General features: G+C 44.3%; 1 protein-coding gene across 4 annotated transcripts in view; it reads left to right on the top strand.

Annotated features, from left to right (window-relative positions):
• Positions 1-22,134, top strand: part of SEPTIN7 (septin 7) — an 87,039-nt gene that overhangs the window by 37,393 nt on the left and 27,512 nt on the right. For all 4 annotated transcript variants that reach the window (XM_069958417.1, XM_069958418.1, XM_069958419.1 and 1 more), the window contains 3 exons: positions 6,166-6,272; positions 10,333-10,433; positions 11,213-11,347. In XM_069958417.1, the coding sequence (XP_069814518.1) occupies positions 6,166-6,272; positions 10,333-10,433; positions 11,213-11,347 (343 nt within the window). The remainder of the gene's footprint in view (positions 1-6,165; positions 6,273-10,332; positions 10,434-11,212; positions 11,348-22,134) is intronic.

Here is a 22,134-nt window from a genome sequence, read left to right on the forward strand (position 1 = left end):
GAATTGTGTATAAATCCTGTTGATATGATTACTTTAAGGAGGATTGTAGTTGGTGTTTTCAACAAGACTTTTCGGACAGTGCCCCCCCCCCCCCTTTTATTTCAATCCAGTGCACCTAAAATTAAAAGAAGAATTTACAAATAGCCATGATTGAAAGCTGTTTTGTGTATGCAGCTCCTAATAGACCCACACAGGAGCTGTATACCTCAAATTATAGGATATTTTTATCCATGCGTCTCCTTGGTTACAAAAGACAGAGCACCTGTGTATTCTTTGGTCCTGCAATTGTGTATTACTCCATTCAGTCTACTACTTCTCCTTGCTAGCTTACTATATGTTCTATGCTAACGTCATAGATTGTAAGCTTTTACTAGCAGGGCCCTCCTTCCCTCACTCCTCTTGTCAGTAATTAATGTGCAATTCTGTCTGGTCATCTATATATGAAACCACATGACTGTAAATTGCTGCAGAATTTGTTGGCGCTCAATAAACACTGTGGGAAAGATTTACCATTTGCACCTCTTGTATACACCACAGAAAAGGCATAGATTTTTGCACAAACCACCCAGCGCGGCAAGGCATTGACTCCTCACATGCCTTATTTATCATTGTTTGTACCTGAAAACAGGCACAATTCATAGCAGAAGTCCGGAGCAGATGTAGATTTCTGCACTCCCCTGTGCAACAGGTGCAAGTCCCTCCGGATTTACTAAGGGAATGTGTCGCAAAGTAAAAAAAAAAAAAAAAATTGAAAGTGTTAAAACTGAATTCGTTATTTTTTTTTTGTTAATTTATAAGTGTTTCATTTTTTTTTCATGTAAGGAAATATGAAAAATTAACAATCTAATTTTCCATATTTCCCAGTGATGGCCATCAGGGGGAGCTCCAGCAGGAAACTGCTGGTAAAAGCAGCCTGAAAGACTGTTGCTGAAAAAAAGAGGCAGTCCCTGCTCAACTGCTGTGACATCAGCACCTCTCTGCTCTTTTCACAGGGAAACAAAGAGGGGAAAGGTGCTATTATGTGTACTGTTGGGCAGCGCCATTTTGTTGTTGTCTGCACAGCAGTACAGATACAACAAGCATGTCCCTAGCCTTTCTTAATAAACCTCAGCTGCTGCAGAACCTCCTAATACACCTCAACCTGCTGCAGAACCACATACAGCTCGCCTGCCCACACTCACCTCCCATACTTCTCATCGCCCATCCCCCGAATGCTCATAGTATTGTTATTACACTCACAGCTCATGCCTGTACACTTGGGATCAGCAAATGTGCAGCAGTAGCGAAACCCTTTGCTATGCTCAGCTGTCAGCCGTCTGCATTTGAGCTCCGCTCCAGGTGTCTAGAAAATCTGGGTACAGCTCTGGGGAACTTCTCCCAGGACTGTATCCAGCTTTTCCTAACACCCGAAGTTGAGCTCAAATGCAGACGGCTGAGCATAGCATAGGGTTTCGCTACTGTTGCACATTTGATCATCCTTAATGTACACTCATACAGGCGGCTCGTACATGCACTCTCATACAGGCAGCTCGTACATGCACTCTCATACAGGCAGCTCGTACATGCACTCTCATACAGGCAGCTCGTACATGCACTCTCATACAGGCAGCTCGTACATGCACTCTCATACAGGCAGCTCGTACATGCACTCTCATACAGGCAGCTCGTACATGCACTCTCATACAGGCAGCTCGTACATGCACTCTCATACAGGCAGCTCGTACATGCACGCTCATACAATCAGCTCGTACATGCACTCTCATACAGGCAGCTCGTACATGCACTCTCATACAGGCTGGGGTGACAGGAGGGAGAGGCTGGAGTGACAGGGGGAAGAGGCTGGAGGAGGATGGGGTGACAGGAGGGAGAGGCTGGAGGAGGCTGGGGTGACAGGAGGGAGAGACTGGAGGAGGATGGGGTGACAGGAGGGAGAGGCTGGAGGAGGATGGGGTGACAGGAGGGAGAGGCTGGAGTGACAGGGGGAAGAGGCTGGAGGACGATGGGGTGACAGGAGGGAGAGGCTGGAGGAGGCTGGGGTGACAGGAGGGAAAGGCTGGGGTGACAGGAGGGAGAGGCTGGAGGAGGCTGGGGTGACAGGAGAGAGAGGCTGGAAGAGGCTGGGGTGACAGTAGGGAGAGGCTGGAGTGAAAGGGGGTAGAGGCTGGGTGACAGGGGGAAGAGGCTGGGTGACAGGGAGGAGAGGCTGGGGTGACAGGGAGGAGAGGCTGGGGTGACAGGAGGGAGAGGCTGTAAGAGCTGCGGTGACAGGAGGGAGAGACTGGAGTGACAGGGGGAGAAGATTTGGGTGTAGGGCGAGCAACTGGTGGTGGTGGGGGCATGGATAGCAACCGGGGGGCTCGAGGAGAAGGCAGGGCAGAGACTCCCTGGTACAGCTACCGGGCCGGCGTGAGCTTCGGGCATGAACAGGCTGTAGTACACTGTCCCGGAAGCTCACAGCTGCAGCCCCTCTGTGCACGGACTTCTCTCCTGCTTGGCAACAATGACATCACTGAGCAGGAGAGAAGTCCGTGCACAGAGGGGCTGCAGCTGTGAGCTTCCTGGACAGTGCACTACAGCCTGTTCATGCCCGAAGCTCACGCCGGCCCGGTAACTGTGTGTGTGTGGGGTGGGTTGGGCGGGTTTACCGTTCCTACCCAGCCCACCCCTGGCGGCTGGCCTGCGGCGGCGCCGACTGTGTGCCAAACGGTTAGTGGGGGGAAGCTCACTGCGGCCCTGTTACTGTACGTGGGTGGGGGGAACCGTCTTACCCAGCCAACTCCTGCCTGGCCTGCGACAACGCCGGCGGTGTGCCCAATGGCTAGTTGGGGGGATGGAGCCAGTCCAACACTGTGTGTGTGTGTGTGTGTGGGGAGGGGAGAGATCTGCACAGTGTTCTCCAGCCCACTCACTGTGCGGTCTCTCTCTCCTCCCCTCTCGTGCCTCTTGCTGGCCAGAGACTTCATGAAAATGGCGCCGTCACCCTGCCCCATGTACTTCAGCTGTGTACTGCGCATGTCTATGCACATGCGCAGTACACAGTGACGGAGCCTCCAGTTTGAGTGAGCCCACTCCTGCCTGGCCTGCGGCAACGCCGGCGGTGTGCCCAATGGCTAGTGGGGGGATGGAGCCAGTCCAACACTGTGTGTGTGTGTGTGTGTGGGGAGGGGAGAGAGCTGCACAGTGTTCTCCAGCCCACTCACTGTGCGGTCTCTCTCTCCTCCCCTCTCGTGCCTCTTGCTGGCCAGAGACTTCATGAAAATGGCGCCGTCACCCTGCCCCATGTACTTCAGCTGTGTACTGCGCATGTCTATGCACATGCGCAGTACACAGTGACGGAGCCTCCAGTTTGAGTGAGCCCACTCCTGCCTGGCCTGCGGCAACGCCGGCGGTGTGCCCAATGGCTAGTGGGGGGATGGAGCCAGTCCAACACTGTGTGTGTGTGTGTGTGTGTGTGTGTGTGTGTGGGGAGGGGAGAGAGCTTCACAGTGTTCTCCAGCCCACTCACTGTGCGGTCTCTCTCTCCTCCCCTCTCGTGCCTCTTGCTGGCCAGAGACTTCATGAAAATGGCGCCGTCACCCTGCCCCATGTACTTCAGCTGTGTACTGCGCATGTCTATGCACATGCGCAGTACACAGTGACGGAGCCTCCAGTTTGAGTGAGCCCACTCCTGCCTGGCCTGCGGCAACGCCGGCGGTGTGCCCAATGGCTAGTGGGGGGGATGGAGCCAGTCCAACACTGTGTGTGTGTGTGTGTGTGTGTGTGTGTGGGGAGGGGAGAGAGCTGCACAGTGTTCTCCAGCCCACTCACTGTGCGGTCTCTCTCTCCTCCCCTCTTGTGCCTCTTGCTGGCCAGAGACTTCATGAAAATGGCGCCGTCACCCTGCCCCATGTACTTCAGCTGTGTACTGCGCATGTCTATGCACATGCGCAGTACACAGTGACGGAGCCTCCAGTTTGAGTGAACCAGACGGACTCCGTCGGTTCACTCTAATGTTATGAAGGTGCCGTATAGTGTCTGTGTGTGTCGTGAAATGACATCACACACAGACACTGTAAACATGGCAGCCCCCAGTGCATGCATCAAATTGATTAAAAAACACTTAAAGGGAACCTGTCACCCCCCGTGCCGGGGTGACAGGCTCCCGACCCCCCGTTAGAGCCCCCTATACTTATCTCATCCCGCCGGGTCCCGCTTCTGGATTCGGTCGGGTCCCGGAGATCTCAGCCGCTGCAGCCCGGCGCGCGCTGACAGATGAGTCCAACGCTCATAGAGAATGACGGAGCGCTGGACTCTCCCGTCATTCTCTATGGGTGTTGGACTCATCTCTTAGCGCGCGCGCCGGGCTGCAGCGGCTGAGATCTCCGGGACCCGACCGAATCCAGAAGCGGGACCCGGCGGGATGAGGTAAGTATAGGGGTCTCTAACGGGGGGTCGGGAGCCTGTCACCCCGGTACGGGGGGTGACAGGTTCCCTTTAAGCCCCATGTAAAAAAAAAAAAAAAAAAAAATAGAACATATTTTCTCTAAATACTTTTTATTTAAAAAAATTCAAACGTATGACACTGTCCCTTTAACTTCACACTACAGAATACAGGTGGAAATTGCACGCAGAGACTGTGAGGCGCACTCCGCTTGAAGTACTGCCTGTCCTATTGATTCAATGTATTTTTCAAGCTCAATCTGCTGTACCCCCCAAAAATTGACATGTCAGCAAATGATTGTTCAGCCAACAATTATCTCTTGCTGCTTTCCCATACACATGAACATTCAACATTCAATTAATGCCAGCAATTGGGTTAGGCGTTGAAGTTCTATCACATCCAACCCTTCTGTCTAACAATAATATCTGTTAGACACCCTATACTGTCGTCTGAAGCTGTTTGTGGCTAGTTTAGTAAAGATGTATGGACATATCTAGTGTAAATGTTTGGTAATGCCCGAGTTGACCTCACATTATAGTGCCGGTTTTCACACAAACATGCAGCATATGCTAAATCTCCACCCCCACTGCTATGTTCTAGGCATTAAAGGGTACCTATTATTTAAACAAATTTCTGACATGTGATAGCGACATGTCAGAGGTTTGTATTGATCAGGGTCCAGGTGCTAAGACCACCGCCGATAATTAGAATGAAGGGGCAGATGTGCGCAGCAGCATCTGCTCTGCCTCTTCATCTCCGTCTAACTCTAAAGTAGCAGTCAACAGAACTATATTGAAGCCCTATGGAACTTCCGGTAATTGCTGTGTTGGAAGTTCCATAGAGCTCTATTATAATTCTGTCTTCTGTTGTGCACGTCTGCCCCTTCATTCTAAAAACTGGAGCTGCGTTCAACACCAATACAAACCTCTGACGTTGTTATCACATCAGAAGTTTGTTTATACCCATTAAATGGGTTGTCTGAACATAAAACACAGAAAATAAAATAAGCGGACCGCGCCCGCTAATAGCCGCAATCCTGGGCTGCAGATAACAGCGGGGATCGCAGCGAGACCCCTTTCTGAATTCACCCACCTGCATTAGAAGGTACATTTACACTCTGATGTGGGAAGGGGTTAATATCGCTTCCAGTCATTGTGTGTGTGTGTGTGTGTGTGTGTATGCATGTATGTGTGTGTATATTATCTGTCATAGGTTTGTGAAACAGACCACTTGTCCAGCCAATGACGTGCACATGCTCTAGCTCTGGATATTTGTGTGCAACCATACTGGCCAATGATTCATAGTTCTGACAGCTTTCACCATCCTTAAGGGGCTGAATCTGGCCAATGCAATTTTGGTCTGTTCAAATGACACACGTAATTGAAACCTGGCAGACCCATTTACAGTCATCAGGGGCTTTCTGGCACCATTGGTGTCATTCCATGGATCCAATTCTAGATTCTTTTTTGGTAAACAATAAATATATAAACGCAGGTTTGAACAACCCTTAGAGAGATCCGTGTAGTTCTAGAAAAAAAAAAAGCTTTGTAAATCATTAAAATTTTACATTGTAATTTATACATTCTTGTTTTATATTACGGTCATTGAATTCATTTGCAACTTACTTTTGTATGTTGCATACAAAAGCTTTAGATTGTTCACAAAATTTCATTTTTTTTTTTTTTTTTTTTTTTACCAATAATTTTGTATATTAACATTGTTTTAATGTGTTTTTCTACCTACAGGTGAATCTGGTTTGGGAAAGTCAACTCTCATCAATTCACTTTTCTTAACGGATTTATATGCCCCCGATTACCCTGGTCCATCGCACAGAATTAAAAAAACTGTTCAGGTACAGTTTAATATCTGGTGACAGGTTACTGAACGTGTTATTGTGTGCTTTTTGTCCACACACAATGGTGTCTTTAGTATTGGTGAGAGGGTACTTAGTGAGATTCATGCGTAGTATGCGTATAAATCTGATGAACTTGGAACTGTCTAATTTGCATCTTTTTAATATTGGAGTTTGATAAACAAGTTTAAGGGTACAAACCCACTTGACGTATTTGCTGCGTGAATCAGTCTTAAAAATAAGCAGGCAAAACGCAGGTTGGCTTTATATGATTGTTCTGTGTTAAAATACGCAATTGCGTATTTTTGAAGCATGAAGCTTGTTGTTAGCAAAGCATCAGTTGTTAACAACCTGTGTGAAAAACGCATGTAGCTTCATGCTTCAAAAATACGCAATTGCGTATTTTAACACAGAACAATTGTATAAAGCCAACCTGCGTTTTGCCTGCTTATTTTTAAGACTGATTCACGCAGCAAATACGTCAAGTGGGTTTGTACCCTAAAAGTACATTTTGACTATGCCAAGTACAGCTTGACCTTGTAAACATTTCTCACATTTCTTTTTCTGGTGTGAAAGGATAAAGGTTTTATTTGGGAAACTTGTGTAAGTTACTTTTTAACCTGTGTACTGTTCCTATTGTGCCTATTGTGTGACATTTGCATTTTCACCTAACTATAAACTACTTTTAACAAAATTAAATGTATGACTGGGCAGACTAGAGGCTTTATTACATGGCCCAATGATCATGGTAATCAGAAACCAGTCTTCTAGATCGGCGCTCACTTACAGAGCCTATTAGATGGGTTGATTATTGTGGAGCAAGGGCTGCACGGACATCTTTGATGTGTGTGCAGCCCTTGCTTTAAGGGTGTAAAATAATAAAAGATGTACACTTCTGTCCACGCTCCACACGCGTCCTCCAGCCTTTTCTGCCTTCCCCACAGCCGCAGCTGACACTTCTGCAGTTAAAGGGCGCTCAGCCAATCACTGCAGAGACGGGCTCGAAAGTTTTGTCTGTGGTCAGCGGATAATCGCACAGTTAAGGCTGGAGTACATTAGGGGAGTGTAGACAGGTAAGTAAAACATCTTTATTTTCTGTGCTCAGTCAGCCATTGGCTGCACATCAGCTATTACACAGAGCAATGGGCGACCAATGATTTTTAAAAAATATTTATAAAGACAATGATTAACCGATGATCGGCTCCTTGGCTCATCGTTTTTTACACGGAGCGATATCTGTGCAGTTCTCCTTATTTGCCAGATAATCGCCCCATGTAATAGGGCGCTAAAGGCCCTATTACACAAAAAAATTGTCGTCTGATTACCGGCTGTTCCAACCGGTAATGTTTTTGTGTAATAGCGTATGTTGAAAGACCCCGATCAGCCAACATGCAGAATGTCTTGATCATGGTCTTTCAACATGTTAAAAAGTCCACATCATCATGTCAGCGACAGATTATCCAGGCTGTCAAGAGCAGCAGACTAAGGATCGTCCAGGTAGCTGCTCTCTGACCTCCCCCCCCCCCCCCCCCCCCCCCCCTCCTCTTCCTTGTTTGCTGTCTGTGCGTGTAATATCACAGCCAACGAGTGGGGAACTATGGGGAAGCCAGCGCTGACCTGATAGGTTGGCGCTCTCTTCCCCCTCATTATCGTGGTGTGTGATTCGACCTTAAGTCTGCTTGTTGATTTCTCCAAAGATTAAAATCAGAATCCACATTGGAAAACTTCCATGCCTCAGTGTACTCTTGTAACAGTTAGAAAACTGATCATTTATGATTATTTGGCAAGGAAATGTCTCAAATACAGTATCCAGTTTCCACAACAGAGCCACAGTTAGATTGCTACAAAAAAACAAAACAATACTATCTTTGTTTTTGGATTAAATAGTCTGGTTTGTGCTTTGATCCTGTAGGGCCCATTCAGATCGGAATAAAGGAATTTACTGTATGTTTTGTGACAGTGACAGATGTAGTAAATTTGAAATACTGGAAAATAATTGCATTAAAATAAAGAGCTTTATAACTGTGCAGCTTTCTCAACAATACAGAGGAAAGACTATAGATCCAGAAGACCAGCCCCCCACCCAATAGTGTTTAATGTTAAGCTCATTCATTGTCCCACACTGTATGCACAAACCTATTTTTGTGCTGCTGCTACTACTACTACTACATTCCACAGTGCAGCTTTCTCTGAAGTGCTGTGTGTTGGGGCTGCAGATCTCTGAAATGGATGGAATTGACCTGCCTTATGGAGTGCATGGGAAAGAAGCCATTTGGAGGAGATCTGCTGAGAAAAGTTTGAAATTCCAGGACTCAAGCTAATTTGTTTTCCATGAGCCTCTTGGGAATTCTGGCAAAAGCAGATGATGGGATACAGTTGGAAGTTTAACTGTGAACGACACTGCTATACAGTTCTGTTTGTTGGATCATTTCCAGATGTGTTATTGCATGTGTTTGACCATGTATGGGCACAGAATGCTATAGGCCGCTCTATTCAAACTCTGCAAGAGACTGCAGTGCATTGCCTCCTACCCTCCGCATTGTGTAAATCACACTTATGAGTTACATGTGCATTAACAGATGTTATAACATACAAGTATCTAAGGATTTCTTCATAAAAAATACTGTTTATTCATATTGTTAACACTTTGATTTAATGTAGTAATAGACGAACGCCATTTTTTTTTTTAGGCAAAGTTCACACTGTGCTGTGTTTACATGTACATTGGGACAGTTAGGAAACAAATTAACATACATTTATTATTAAAGGGTTATTCTGTATAAAAATAGTTGTTGTTTTTTTTTTTCCTTCAAATAAACTGGTGCCAAATAGTTATACAGACTTGTAAATTCTATTTAAAAAATCTCAAGTATTCCTGTACTTATTAGCTGCTGAATGCCCTGCAGGAAGTGGTGTATTCTTTCCAGTCTGACAGGCTTTTAAAACTGACATGCCTGCAACAGATATAGGTGTGTGTGTGTGTGTTTGTCCACCAGACGTATCTCTATACATACAACGGTGATCCCCTACAACATACTTGGGAGCACCCACAATATTCATCTGTAAATTAAATTTTTCCTGGATCAGACTGAGACATGTATCAAGGTATGCACCTATACTAAATCTAAACACACTACCTTACAACAAACACTATCCTGGTTGATGACTGAACATTTGTCCATACTTACAGGCATATCCCATTGATACTCCAACACTCTTCCTACTCCCTGAGGAACTTGTCGCCATAGAACAAGGGAAACACGTTGGATAAACGGAAGAAGGGATATCAGAACCACAACAAAAAAACATCTACACCTGCCTTTTATATGCTACACACTTTGTATATTACCGTATTACCAGACACAGTGACAACTGACATCTGTAACGGGAAAGACCTACACAACCCTAGCACAGGGTCAGTCCCTCCTGTTGTTTGGGGACGCCTAAACCAGGGGGTCCCACTTCAGCAATAGGCAGGGTTAAACCAGGGGTAACCTATCTCGTACCTTTACCCCTTACCCCTTATACCTCTACCTATAATCATCTAATTATAAAACCTGTTTTTCATGTTTGTGTTTAATGTACATATTAATAAATACATGCTATAAGACGTATTATAGCATTTTCACCACAGTCCCTCCACTTTGTTTATTTGTGTGTGTTTGTGGACACACCCCTTTGTCAAATACCTAGTTGTCATTTTATTTTTTTAATGAAGAATAGCTGAGAAATATAGACATGCAAAAGTTTTTTGACAACTGACTTAAAGGGCCTGTTGCCTTTTCTGAAATGTCAGATATTGAGCCCATAACCAAAGTGCTGACATTACAAGTTCTTGATCTAATCTACTTGGTGTTTTTTTCTTAAGATCAGCATACACCTTCAATAACTGATGACCAAATGATCTTCCAGCCATCAGTTTTCTCTCCTGCTCGTCCCCCTTTCTCCTCACTTTCCCTTTATTTGACCGGAAATATCTTATGTTAAAGCATGTGTGTGTATATAGCTATATGTAGAGGGACATACACAAAATATAATAATTTTTTTTTTATTATATTAGGTTGAGCAGTCAAAAGTTTTAATCAAAGAAGGTGGAGTTCAGCTGCTCCTCACAATAGTAGACACTCCTGGATTTGGTGATGCAGTGGATAATAGTAACTGGTAATGTGTTAGTTTTTTCATTAAACATTATCTACCCATTTAACATCAAGATTGTCCTCAGTTTCTTTACAGTTTTTGATATATATACATACACACATATACAGGAAAAGCAGGCGAAGGACAGCATAGCCTCATAAAGTGCTTATTTCTTTATTGTGCCAGTTTTCATAGAAAACATTCAGCTCTATAAGCCTTTTAGAGCTGAAATGTTGCACTTTCTATGCAAACTGGCACAATAAAGAAATAAGCACTTTATGAGGAGATGCTGTCCTTCGCCTGCTTTTCCTGAATACGTTTGGGGTCAAACCCTGAGAGGACCCGCACTGTGTAACCACGGATCCAGCCTCATACATACATACTTACATACACACACACACACACACACACACACACACACACACACACACACACACACACAAATATAACGGTTATCTGGTTGTTGATAATGGGGATGAGTGCGTTTTCAGTGCTAGCGGATTGCTTCACTAGGCTTGACCGTCAGCTTGTTAGACACCTGCCTTTGAACTCTGTTCTGCTCTGGACGCCTTCCAGTTTCCCAGGACTTGGTTCCAGCTTTTTCAGGCACCAGGAGCGGCACGAAGTTCAAAGGCAGCTGGCTGGCAAGCAAAGTGCTCCACTAGCACTGTAAATTCGCTCATCTCTAGCCAGGAACCTTGGCACTACCACATTTGGCTGCTAAGTTGCAACAGTGATTTTTGGTCGTGTGACATGTTTTGCGGCTCTAGCCTAATGTTGTGAAATTTTTCTTCTCTCTACAGTTGGCAGCCAGTAATCGACTACATCGATAGTAAGTTTGAAGACTACCTTAATGCAGAATCACGTGTCAACAGACGTCAGATGCCAGACAACCGTGTGCAGTGTTGTTTATACTTCATTGCTCCTTCAGGCCATGGGTTAGTTTATTCTCTTGGTCTTTATTATATAAATATATTTTTATTTTGTACTTGACTAAATTTACTTATATTTGGCTATACTTTTGCAAACTTCACGGGCGTTTTTGACGCTTTTAATATTTTTTCTCTGCAGAAATTCCAATAAGTGTCATATGTATACTATTTGGTTCGTTAAATGTAACCAGCAAACTGTCTGGAAAAGCTGCAGCTTGTTCTGTGCCCAACATTCTAATTTCTTACTCCATACATAAATATTTGTTTGCCACAGACGTTAGTACAATGGAGAAACTAGGCACTGACTTGGCCTTTCATGTACATACATCATAAATATGTTTTGCAATGTGAGCAAAAAGATTTGGAAGAATGACTAGTGGAGTTTTCTTATTTTTTTTCTAGTGCTTAATGTCCACCTCAGCATCTGGTCCCCCACTGATCAGAGCTTCTGATATGTTACTAGGAGAGTGATTGCATCAGCAATTATTTAAATGAAGCAACTTACTGAAAAGTCTACTCTTGCATTGTTTTTTTTTGTTTTGTGGGATTTTTTTTTTTTAGATCTTTTTTTTTTTTTTTATTGCCAATATGCTCTTAGTATTACATTGGTGTGATGTGCTTCTCTATAGAACATCAAAAGCTTGAAGAATAAATGCATGTACACAGCATTAAAAAGACTTAGTTAAGTGTTAGGGCCCTATTACACGTGACAATTATTGTGCGGATTATCATATCATCGTTCAAATTTAAAGAATAATTGCTTAGTGTAAATGAAGGCAGCAATCAAACAACCAACAAGAAATCGTTGATTTTGTTCTGACACAAAAATTGTTAATCATTCAGTGTAATTCCACATTGTTCGCTCTTTTGCTGGGATTAGATTAAGTAAACAATAATAGAAACAATCGTAACTAACAGCGACAGAAGTTGTCCGCGAGAATTCCATAGTGTGCACGTACCCTTATATGGTGAACAATTTCAGGTAGCTCTCGTTTGGGATCATTAATGTTAAAAATCGCTTTGTCTAATAGGACCCTAAGCTGCAGCTGGAGAGTTTTGGCTGTGGCTTATCTCCCTTAAAAAAAAAAAAAAAAGGGGTCAGACAGTGATTTCCCATGACGTCTGACATCTTTCAGTGGACGGTTGGATAAGTCCTGTACAATGTGAGCATTGGGTATGGTGGACAGAAGAATAAAGTAGGACAGGATATCAATTTTTGCATACACAGTCCCCCTGCTGACGTGCCACTGCCAACAAAGGGCACATAAGAGTTAGAACTGAATTTTTGGCAGAGTTAGAACTGAATTTTTGGCAGTGAAAGTAGCCTTGTTTAAAGAATTTTTTTTGTACACTTTGGTTGCTGTATGTGAAGGCCTATTTGAATGTTCTGTAAAACATGGAGCCCATGGACGGGGAAGCCCTGTAGTGGACTCTTTCCCCGCCTAGCATCATGTGTCAATATGATGTTTGGAAAGTGTTTGAATCTTCGTGGCACTGTAATGAAGCTGGTGCAAGATTCAAACACACTCCCTGCATCATATTGATACATGTATGTAGTCACCACTCTCTGCCTGTTAGCACACTCGGAGGGGGTGATTGACAGGCAGAGAGACCAGTAATGGAGAGCTGCCCAGATGACTACCTCATCGCCTCTGCCTGCCCCAGAGGGTTATAGTAGTTTAGTCAGAAAGAGGGGGACAAATATTAGGCAGATGACTATAATGTTATGGCAGAGCAGTGTATCTATGTATATTAGAGTATTTCAATATGGGAACATTTTATGGAAACGGCAGAATGCCACTGGCTAACCCTAAGCTTCCTTCTTCAAGAATGATAATATTTCGGCCTTAAGAACTATGTAATGCATCTTGTAAAATACCAGGGTCGCCAATTAAATAAGACTTTGTTTTGTAATACAAACTATTTAAAGGTCATTGCTTCCAATTAAAGCACATTGGTTGACTATTTTGTTTAGCAAATACATGCCGTTTATTGATAAGTGTCTATTTTATATATATATATATATATATATATATATATATATATATATATATATATATATATATGTGTATAGTAAAACTTATATTTTACTTTTATATTAACTTTTTAACAATAGAGCGGTAAAAACATGTTGCTCCCTCTTTTCTTGCAGCCCCTTTTTGAGCTTTGCTGACAGCTCTATTGTACTAATGGAAACTAACTTTTTTTTTTTATATATACTTTTTATTTTTGTTTTTCTTTTACCAAAAGTAAACAATGTTACAAACATAAGTGCCCAACACCATATTATTGATAAGTATCTTTAGAGTATCATTACATGCTGTGGATCACTTTGAGCAGCTTTGAAGGATTTGAAAGCTCAGCATCATCTTCTCCTCAGTCCTCTGGCACTAAATATTACATTATTGTATAAATATGCAATGTAATCTGTATCCAAATGCCACAAAGAAAAATCTCCGCCACCTACTTACAACTGCAGCTTGGTGAGAGGGGTGTCTAAACAGTTTGCATCTATATCCATTCCTACAAATCTGCTTACAAACTGTAGCTACTTGTATCTGTATGCTAACTATGCAAGCTCAGTATTGAACATCAATGTTAACACAACCAGTGTGCCTGTATCTCAAATACATGCTTATATAACAACTCACTTAGACTATTGGTACTAAACAAAACAGTACATGGAGCCCTATAAATCTGGATAATTTTTATGATACCTACCACATGAGCACAGTGGTTGTTTTGATTGATATATGTGAATATAAGATTTATTTATTTTAATCTAATTCATGTTTAGCTTTATAAGCATACATTTATAATAAATAAAATATCCATTTAACACTAATTTACCTTTGAGGATTGGTCATATACTTTTTTTATACTACCATTTACTACGTTTTTACCCTTGGTACGGGGTGGACCATTGACCTCCGGTACATTTTAAGTATAGTGAGCCCTACTATCTTTTGTTTTCTACAATTGGTTTGTATAGTTTAACCCTGTACTTTCTGGGTTTTAAGATAAACGGTGTTAGGGGTCAAATAGAATCTCCCCTGATCTCCTTGATAACCAAGGTTGCCTGTTACTTACATGTTTAATCATCTTTCTTAGGTTAATTCTGCATCCTAAAATTTACTCAACCTTTTGTGCAACCTTTACTTTTCAGCTATATGGATTTTTGCATAAGATAAAGGAGATGAAGAATTTTTATTATACAGACTGAAAAAAAAATACTGACCAAATGAGATAACAGAAGCAGACAACTCTCTCTGCTGTAGTCCGTCTACCACAGGGGAAGAGGCATTCTCTCTCTAGCAATACTGCCTATGTCAGTGCAGGGTGGTCATTGAGCTCAGCAGAGCAGGAAAGATACAGAGCCTGCTGCTCTGTTAAGTTAAACCTCTCTTAAGATGCCTGCTGTAGCCATGATTCCAGAAGGGGAAGGCATTTTTTTAAAAAAGTAGTAAAATAAAATACAAGTTACATAAATTGGGTATTGTTGTAATCGTACTAGGGCTGGGCGATTAATCGAATTAATTCGATTAATCGTCCAGAACGTTGAAATCGATTTGATTTTTTGTGAAAATCGTAAATTCGATTTTCACAAAAAATCATTTCGGGCTGCGGTGCCGGGGAGGAGCTGAGAGAAGGGGGGTTGCGGTGCAGGCCGGCGGGAGAGCCGTAGAGGGGCGGTGTGGGTGAGCGGGGAGAAGATGCTGGGTGGCCAGGCTGGAGAGGGGCGGTGCAGTGCCGGCGGCCTCCAGCCACTGACAGCGCCGCCGCTGACCTGCCCCCGCCCCTTCCACTGAGCGTCCCACTCCCCTCCCGGCCAGATATGGAGGTCCCGGGTCTGTGGAGGAGGAGGCCGCAGGGACTACAGTAGGTGGTGATCGCGGCGCTGCTCGTCCTGGAGCTATACAGCGGGAACGGGGGGGCTCGCTGCAGACCCCCGTTCCCGCTGTATAGCTCCGTGACCCGCAGCTATGCGATCACCACCTACTGTAGTCCCTGCGGCCTCCTCCTCCACAGACCCGGGACCTCCATATCTGGCCGGGAGGGGAGCGTGTGTGTGATGGTGAGAGGAGGAGGAGATGTATGTGCCCTCCTGCTCCAATCACCTCCAGCTGCACCAGTCACCCCCCAGTCCCCTCAGTGTCCCCCCCCCCCCCAGTCCCCTTCAGTGTCCCACCCCAGTCCCCTTCAGTGTCCCCCCCATCCCCTCATTGTTCCCTCAGTGTCCCCCCCCCGTCCCCTTCAGTGTGTCAACCCCCAGTCCCCTTCAGTGTCCCCCCCCCAGTCCCCTTCAGTGTGTCCCCCCAGTCCCCTCATTGTTCCCTCAGTGTCCCCCCCCAATCCCCTCAGTGTTCCCTCAGTGTCCCCCCCAGTCCCCTCAGTGTCCCCCCAGTCCCCTTTAGTGTCCCCCATTGTCCCTCCAGTCCCCTCAGTGTCCCCCCCCAGTCCCCTCAGTGTCCCCCATTGTCCCTCCAGTCCCCCATTGTCCCTCCAGTCCCCCAGTGTCACCCCAGTCCCCTTTAGTGTCACCCCAGTCCCCTTTAGTGTCACCCCAGTCCCCTTTAGTGTCACCCCAGTCCCCTTTAGTGTCACCCCAGTCCCCTCAGTGTCCCCCCCAGTCCCCTCAGTGTCCCCCCCAGTCCCCTCAGTGTCCCCCATTGTCCCTCCAGTCCCCTCAGTGTCCCCTCCAGTCCCCTCAGTGTCCCCCCAGTCCCCTCAGTGTCCCCCCAGTCCCCTCAGTGTCCCCCCAGTCCCCTCAGTGTCCCCCCAGTCCCCTCAGTGTCCCCCCAGTCCCCTTTAGTGTCCCCCAGTGTCACCCCAGTCCCCTTTAGTGTCACCCCAGTCCCCTTTAGTGTCACCCCAGTCCCCTTTAGTGTCACCCCAGTCCCCTTTAGTGTCACCCCAGTCCCCTTTAGTGTCACCCCAGTCCCCTTTAGTGTCACCCCAGTCCCCTTTAGTGTCACCCCAGTCCCCTTTAGTGTCACCCCAGTCCCCTTTAGTGTCACCCCAGTCCCCTTTAGTGTCACCCCAGTCCCCTTTAGTGTCACCCCAGTCCCCTTTAGTGTCACCCCAGTCCCCTTTAGTGTCACCCCAGTCCCCTTTAGTGTCACCCCAGTCCCCTTTAGTGTCACCCCAGTCCCCTTTAGTGTCACCCCAGTCCCCTTTAGTGTCACCCCAGTCCCCTTTAGTGTCACCCCAGTCCCCTTTAGTGTCACCCCAGTCCCCCCTCATCTATACCTGTACTACTACACCCCCTATCCACTATACCTCCACTCCTACACCCCCTATCCACTATACCTCCACTCCTACACCCCCTATCCACTATACCTCCACTCCTACACCCCCTATCCACTATACCTCCACTCCTACACCCCCTATCCACTATACCTCCACTCCTACACCCCCTATCCACTATACCTCCACTCCTACACCCCCTATCCACTATACCTCCACTCCTACACCCCCTATCCACTATACCTCCACTCCTACACCCCCTATCCACTATACCTCCACTCCTACACCCTACGTAGATGGAGGCACAAACATGATTTCCTATACTATATGGGGCCTCTGTTACACTGGAAATCAATACAGTTGTTGTCTAAAATATTAAAATAGTATCTGATGCTGCAGGGAGAAAATGTTCTGTTTATTTAGCAAAAAAGGAAAAAAATCGAGATTTAAATCGAGAATCGTCAAAAAATTTAAAAAAATCGAGATTTTATTTTTTGCCCATATCGCCCAGCCCTAAATCGTACTGATTTGAGGAACATAGATAAAGTCTCAGTTTTACCACAAAAACTGTTTTTTAAAAAAAATGTATTCGGGGGTATCCCCATAGTGGTAAGGCATGATGGATATTCAGTGCCTGACCCCTGTGGGAAGGGTCCCATAGAGTTTTTACGGATGGCTTAAGCTACCACCAGCGGCATATTTTGCTGACTTTAGCAGAAAGAGTATAAGATCCTTTATATAGCAAAAATCTGCTGATGGTTCTGCATTAATCCCTTAACGACGCATGACGGGTATACTCGTCATGTGGCCGTTAAGGGTGATCAGAGAGGGCATGAGCCCTCTCTGCAGCCCGCTGTCCCCGGTTGCTATTTGTAGCCAGGGAATTGGCCACAGCGGCCGGTTAACTATACAAATGCAGCTGGTGGAGGTGGCCCCCTGTCCCTGGTGTCTAGTGGGGGCTCTCCCCCGCACAATGCGATAGCGGAGGGGAGATCACTTGTACTGAGCCGGCCGGGGCTCAGTGTCGGAATGACGCTGATCCCGTCTCTGCAATCCATGCAGATGGTCTGCAGCAGACCATTTATAATAGAGCACCGATCTGATGGATCATTGCATTATTATTTACACAGCATTGATCTTAATGGGAGATCAGTGCTGTGTATATAGAAGTCCCCCAGGGGGGCTTCTAATTACTGTTAGTAAAAAAAAATAAAGTGTTTTTCTTAATAAAAAAATTCCCTCCCCTAATAAGTTTAAATCACCCCCCTTAAAAAAAATAAACAGATTTGGTATCGCCGCGTGCGCAATCCCCCGAACTATTAAATGATTACATTCCTGATCTCGCACGGTAAACGGCGTAAGCACAAAAACCGCCAAAGTGCAAAATTGCGCATTTTTGTTAACATTAAATCCAGAAAAAAATGTATTAAAAAGTGATCAAAAAGTCGCATATACGCAAACAAGGTACCAAAAGAAAGAACAGATTGCGGCGCAAAAAATGAGACCTTACACAGCCCCATAGACCGAACAATAAAAGCGTTGTAAGCATGGGAATAGAGCGATTTTAAACTCATTTAGTTTTTTTCAAAAGGTTTACATTTTTTAAAAGCCATCAAATAATATAAGGCTATGTTCACACTACGTACATTTCAGGCAGTATTTGGTCCTCAAGTCAGGTCCTCATAGCAACCAAAACCAGGAGTGGATTGAAAACACAGGAAGGCTCTGTTCACACAATGTTGAAATTGAGTGGATGGCCGCCATATAACAGTAAATAACGGCCATTATTTCAATATAACAGCCGTTGTTTTAAAATAACAGCAAATATTTGCCATTAAATGACGGCCATCCACTCAATTACAACATTATGTGAACATAGCCTTTCTGTGTTTTCAATCCACTCCTGGTTTTGGTTGCTATACAGCCTCAAAAATACAGCCTCAAATATACGTAGTGTGAACCCAGCCTAAAAGTTATACAAGTAACATATCGTTGTAATCGTACTGACTTGAGGAACATAGATAAAATGTCAGTTTTACCATAGGGCGAACGGCATAAATAGGAAACCCTTGGAAATAAAAGGAATTGCACCTTTTTTTCAAATTTCACTGCATATATAATTTTTTTCTGTTTTTTTCCCAGCATATTTTATGGAAAAATTAAGTCTGTATTTGCAAAGTATAATTGGTGTTGCAAAAAAATAGGGCTTATGTGGGTCTGTAGGGGGAAATATGCAAGTGCAGTGGCCTTTTTAAACATGAGGTGGGGAAAACAAAGCGCAAAAATGAAAACTGGCTCCGTCCTTAAAGGGGTTGGCCACTTTATAGTAAAATTGTTCAGTGTACAGTATTAGTAAGTGTAGTCACTGTATATACTGACAGCAGCTCCCTGTGTACCTCATAGAGCTAAAATCAGACTCCCCTCCTCCAGGCTGGGCTGCTTTGCTCTGTGGTGTTTTGGTCCATAAGATTGCTTACATGGAGGAGCATGTGACCAGGCCCCGCCCCCCAGTGTCCACCACTGAGCCTGTTTATGTCTATGGAGGACACAGGGGACAGGGCATGGTCACATGCTCCTCCGTGTCGGCCATTTTATGGACTGAAACAAAACAGAGCAGGGCACCGCAGCATGGTGAAGGGGAGTCTGATTTAGCTCTTTGAGGTACACAGGGAGCTGCTGTCAGTATATATAGTGAGTACAGTTACTAATACTTTGTACTGACCTATTTTACTATAAAGTGGCCAACCCCTTTAAGGGTTAACATGAAAATATTCTAATTCTAACTACACCTCTGTCCTTCTGAAGGTTTGTAACTCGAAACTGTCTATTTGTTCCTGGTTTGTAACGTCATCTATAATAAGATTTGAGTAATATGCTTTTAGTGCACACTGTAATGGACTTCATTCTATTATTGTTCATGACTATTTATAACCATTAAGTGCAGACCTCGCGTGTGGTTCACTTGTTGTACTAGAACCTTGTCCATCATATAATTTGATTTTGATGGTTGCATAGCTCTAGAAACCAGACTGCAGAAAATGCTCTTAATAAGACTCCCCCACAGCTTTAAAGGAGAAGTCCAGCAATTTCTAAAATGAAGCAGTTGGTAGGGGCAAAATTGGTTACAAGTAGGAACCTGCCTCTCCCAGTTACCCTCGGTGAGAAGTGGGACCGGAAGGGCCTCCAGTCACTGACTGGCTAATCAGCCAGGTTGTGTCGTGTCAGCACCAGAGATCACGGAGGCCAGCTGGGGTCCCAAGGCTGGTCTCGCCGTGTGCATGGGGAGAGGTAAGTTCCTACTTGTAATCAATTTCCCCCCCCAGCTGCCGCATTTTAGAAATTGCTGGACTTCTCCTTTTAAGTGTGTATATTACTAGCCAACTAAAGAATTGTAGTTGTTCTGATATAAGTGTATCGTTAACATACTTACCACAGCAAGCTGCAAGACACACAGGAGTCTATCAGAGAAAAGCTGAACTTTGTAATGTGGTTTGAGCACATATTTGGTGCTTTCCTGTGCTTTCTGCTCTGAGCAGCTTTTATACAGGAGTCTTGGTTTAAACCATTAGCTTTTTTTTTTATGTACCCTGCAATCTTCTTGATGTCGCAAGTGTAAATCTTTTTTTTCCCACCCATTCTGCCTCTGACAATTGGAATCTGTTTAGGCAAGGGTACTACTGCACTTCACTAGTTCTTTGCTACTTCTTAGGGTTACAAATGGCTATCTCTTTCCCAAATTCTTAAACCCTATTACACGGGGCGACAGAGAGGAGCAAACGAGTGATGTCCTTGTTCCCCGCTCTCTGCCGCCGCATGTGATAGCAGTGAGTGCAGAAGGGTCCGCGGGTAGGTGCGGGGAGCTGCCCGGGTGATCGCTAGATCAACCGAGCTGCCCATAGAGGATAGCGGCAGTCTGCTGCCACCCTTCCTATGTTGAGGAGCGATGGCAGCAGATCGCTGCTGTCATTGTCATTCGTCTTTCAATATGTTGAAATACAAATGACATCGTTCATGTCAGCTGATCGTTGCCATCTATAGGGCCTTTAGTAGGGTTAAAATTGATGACGACAATGTTGTTTTGTAGTATTGTGTAGCATTAGTTGTGTGTGGTGTTTTCTTAATAGAAAATCCCTTCTTTTTTAAAGTACAAACTTAAACAGGGTTTCTCTCCACAAGTTCCTTGAAGTGTGATTATTTTACCTTTTAAGATTTTACTGCCACCATAATATATATAGCAAGGATGCAGTTTGGCACAGATCTGAAGCTAACTAAAATACTGTCATTGACTCTCAGTGTATGTATACCTTTATTCTTACTCTGTGAAACTAAATAAAGAAGAAAATACATCTTCTATGGCAGCTGTGTAGAAGGACATTACAATATACGTCATAATAGATGGCCTCAGAGTGTTCTCTCTACCATCACCATTCCCAGCAGGGTCCTGGCTGTGTACTCTAGTGACAGTGCCTGTGCCATCTGGCTAAAATGTATTCACCACAGCCATTAAGGGTAATCAGACATGTGCAGAAGAATTCATTGTAATGTTCATAAAGGCAACATCAAAGTACTAAGGCAGAAAATCTTTGTACATCTGAACATTCATCTGAGAGACATTGTTTTGACCCTAGAATACATACCTGGGTCCTCGCAGGCCCGCTCTGTTAATTGTTTTCTATTTACTGCAAGATTACTTTAGTTTCAGTTGTTCATATATTTTTATGTTACAGGCATTTCGGTATAACAACTCTTTTTTGTGAATACGCCATATTCACATACATGGGGCCCTTTAGGCCCGTACTAGGTTTACATGTGATCCTACGTCTTTTTGTCTTTACTGTTGCTGGGGAAAACTTTGAGTCTTTATGACTCTTCTGTTGCTGTGCAGAGTGTTTATATTGGCCTTACTCTTCTGGCAGGGAGTACAAAATCGTACGATGTTCCTATCAGAGAACTCTTTCTAAACCCTTTTTCAGATCCACACTAAGCTACTATGTCAGTCAATAGATTTAAGCATATTCAGAGAATCCTTCGTTTTGATGACAAGAGAACTCGTCCCCTCAGGCTGGAAACAGATAAATTAGCCCCCATTAGCTACATCTGGAATCTTTTTATCAAGAGCTGTACTAATTATTACCATTCTAGTGAAAATGTGACAGTGTGATGAGCAACTTCTTGCATTTAAGAGACGTTGCAAGTTCATTCAGTATATGCCCAGCAAACCTGCTAAATATGGTATTAAAATTTTCTGGATGTGTGATGCTGCAAGCTGTTATGGAATGAATGGTCTGATTTACTGTGTCAAAGATGTTGACGCTCCAGTCCAGAAGGACCTATGTTCTGACATAGTAAAAACACTTGCTAAACCAATTTTCCATTCTGGAAAAAATATAACAATGGCCAACTACTTCAGCAATCTAGAACTGGCCAATTTTTTGGTTCAGAAACAAATTACACTTGTTGGTACAATGAAGCAAAACCGCAGAGAAATTCAATCATGAAGCCTGTTCAGTTACTTTTTTTTTGTTTTTGCACATAATAATGTTTTG

Source organism: Dendropsophus ebraccatus, chromosome 2 (assembly GCF_027789765.1).
Source record: "Dendropsophus ebraccatus isolate aDenEbr1 chromosome 2, aDenEbr1.pat, whole genome shotgun sequence".
Lineage (NCBI taxonomy): Eukaryota > Metazoa > Chordata > Amphibia > Anura > Hylidae > Dendropsophus > Dendropsophus ebraccatus.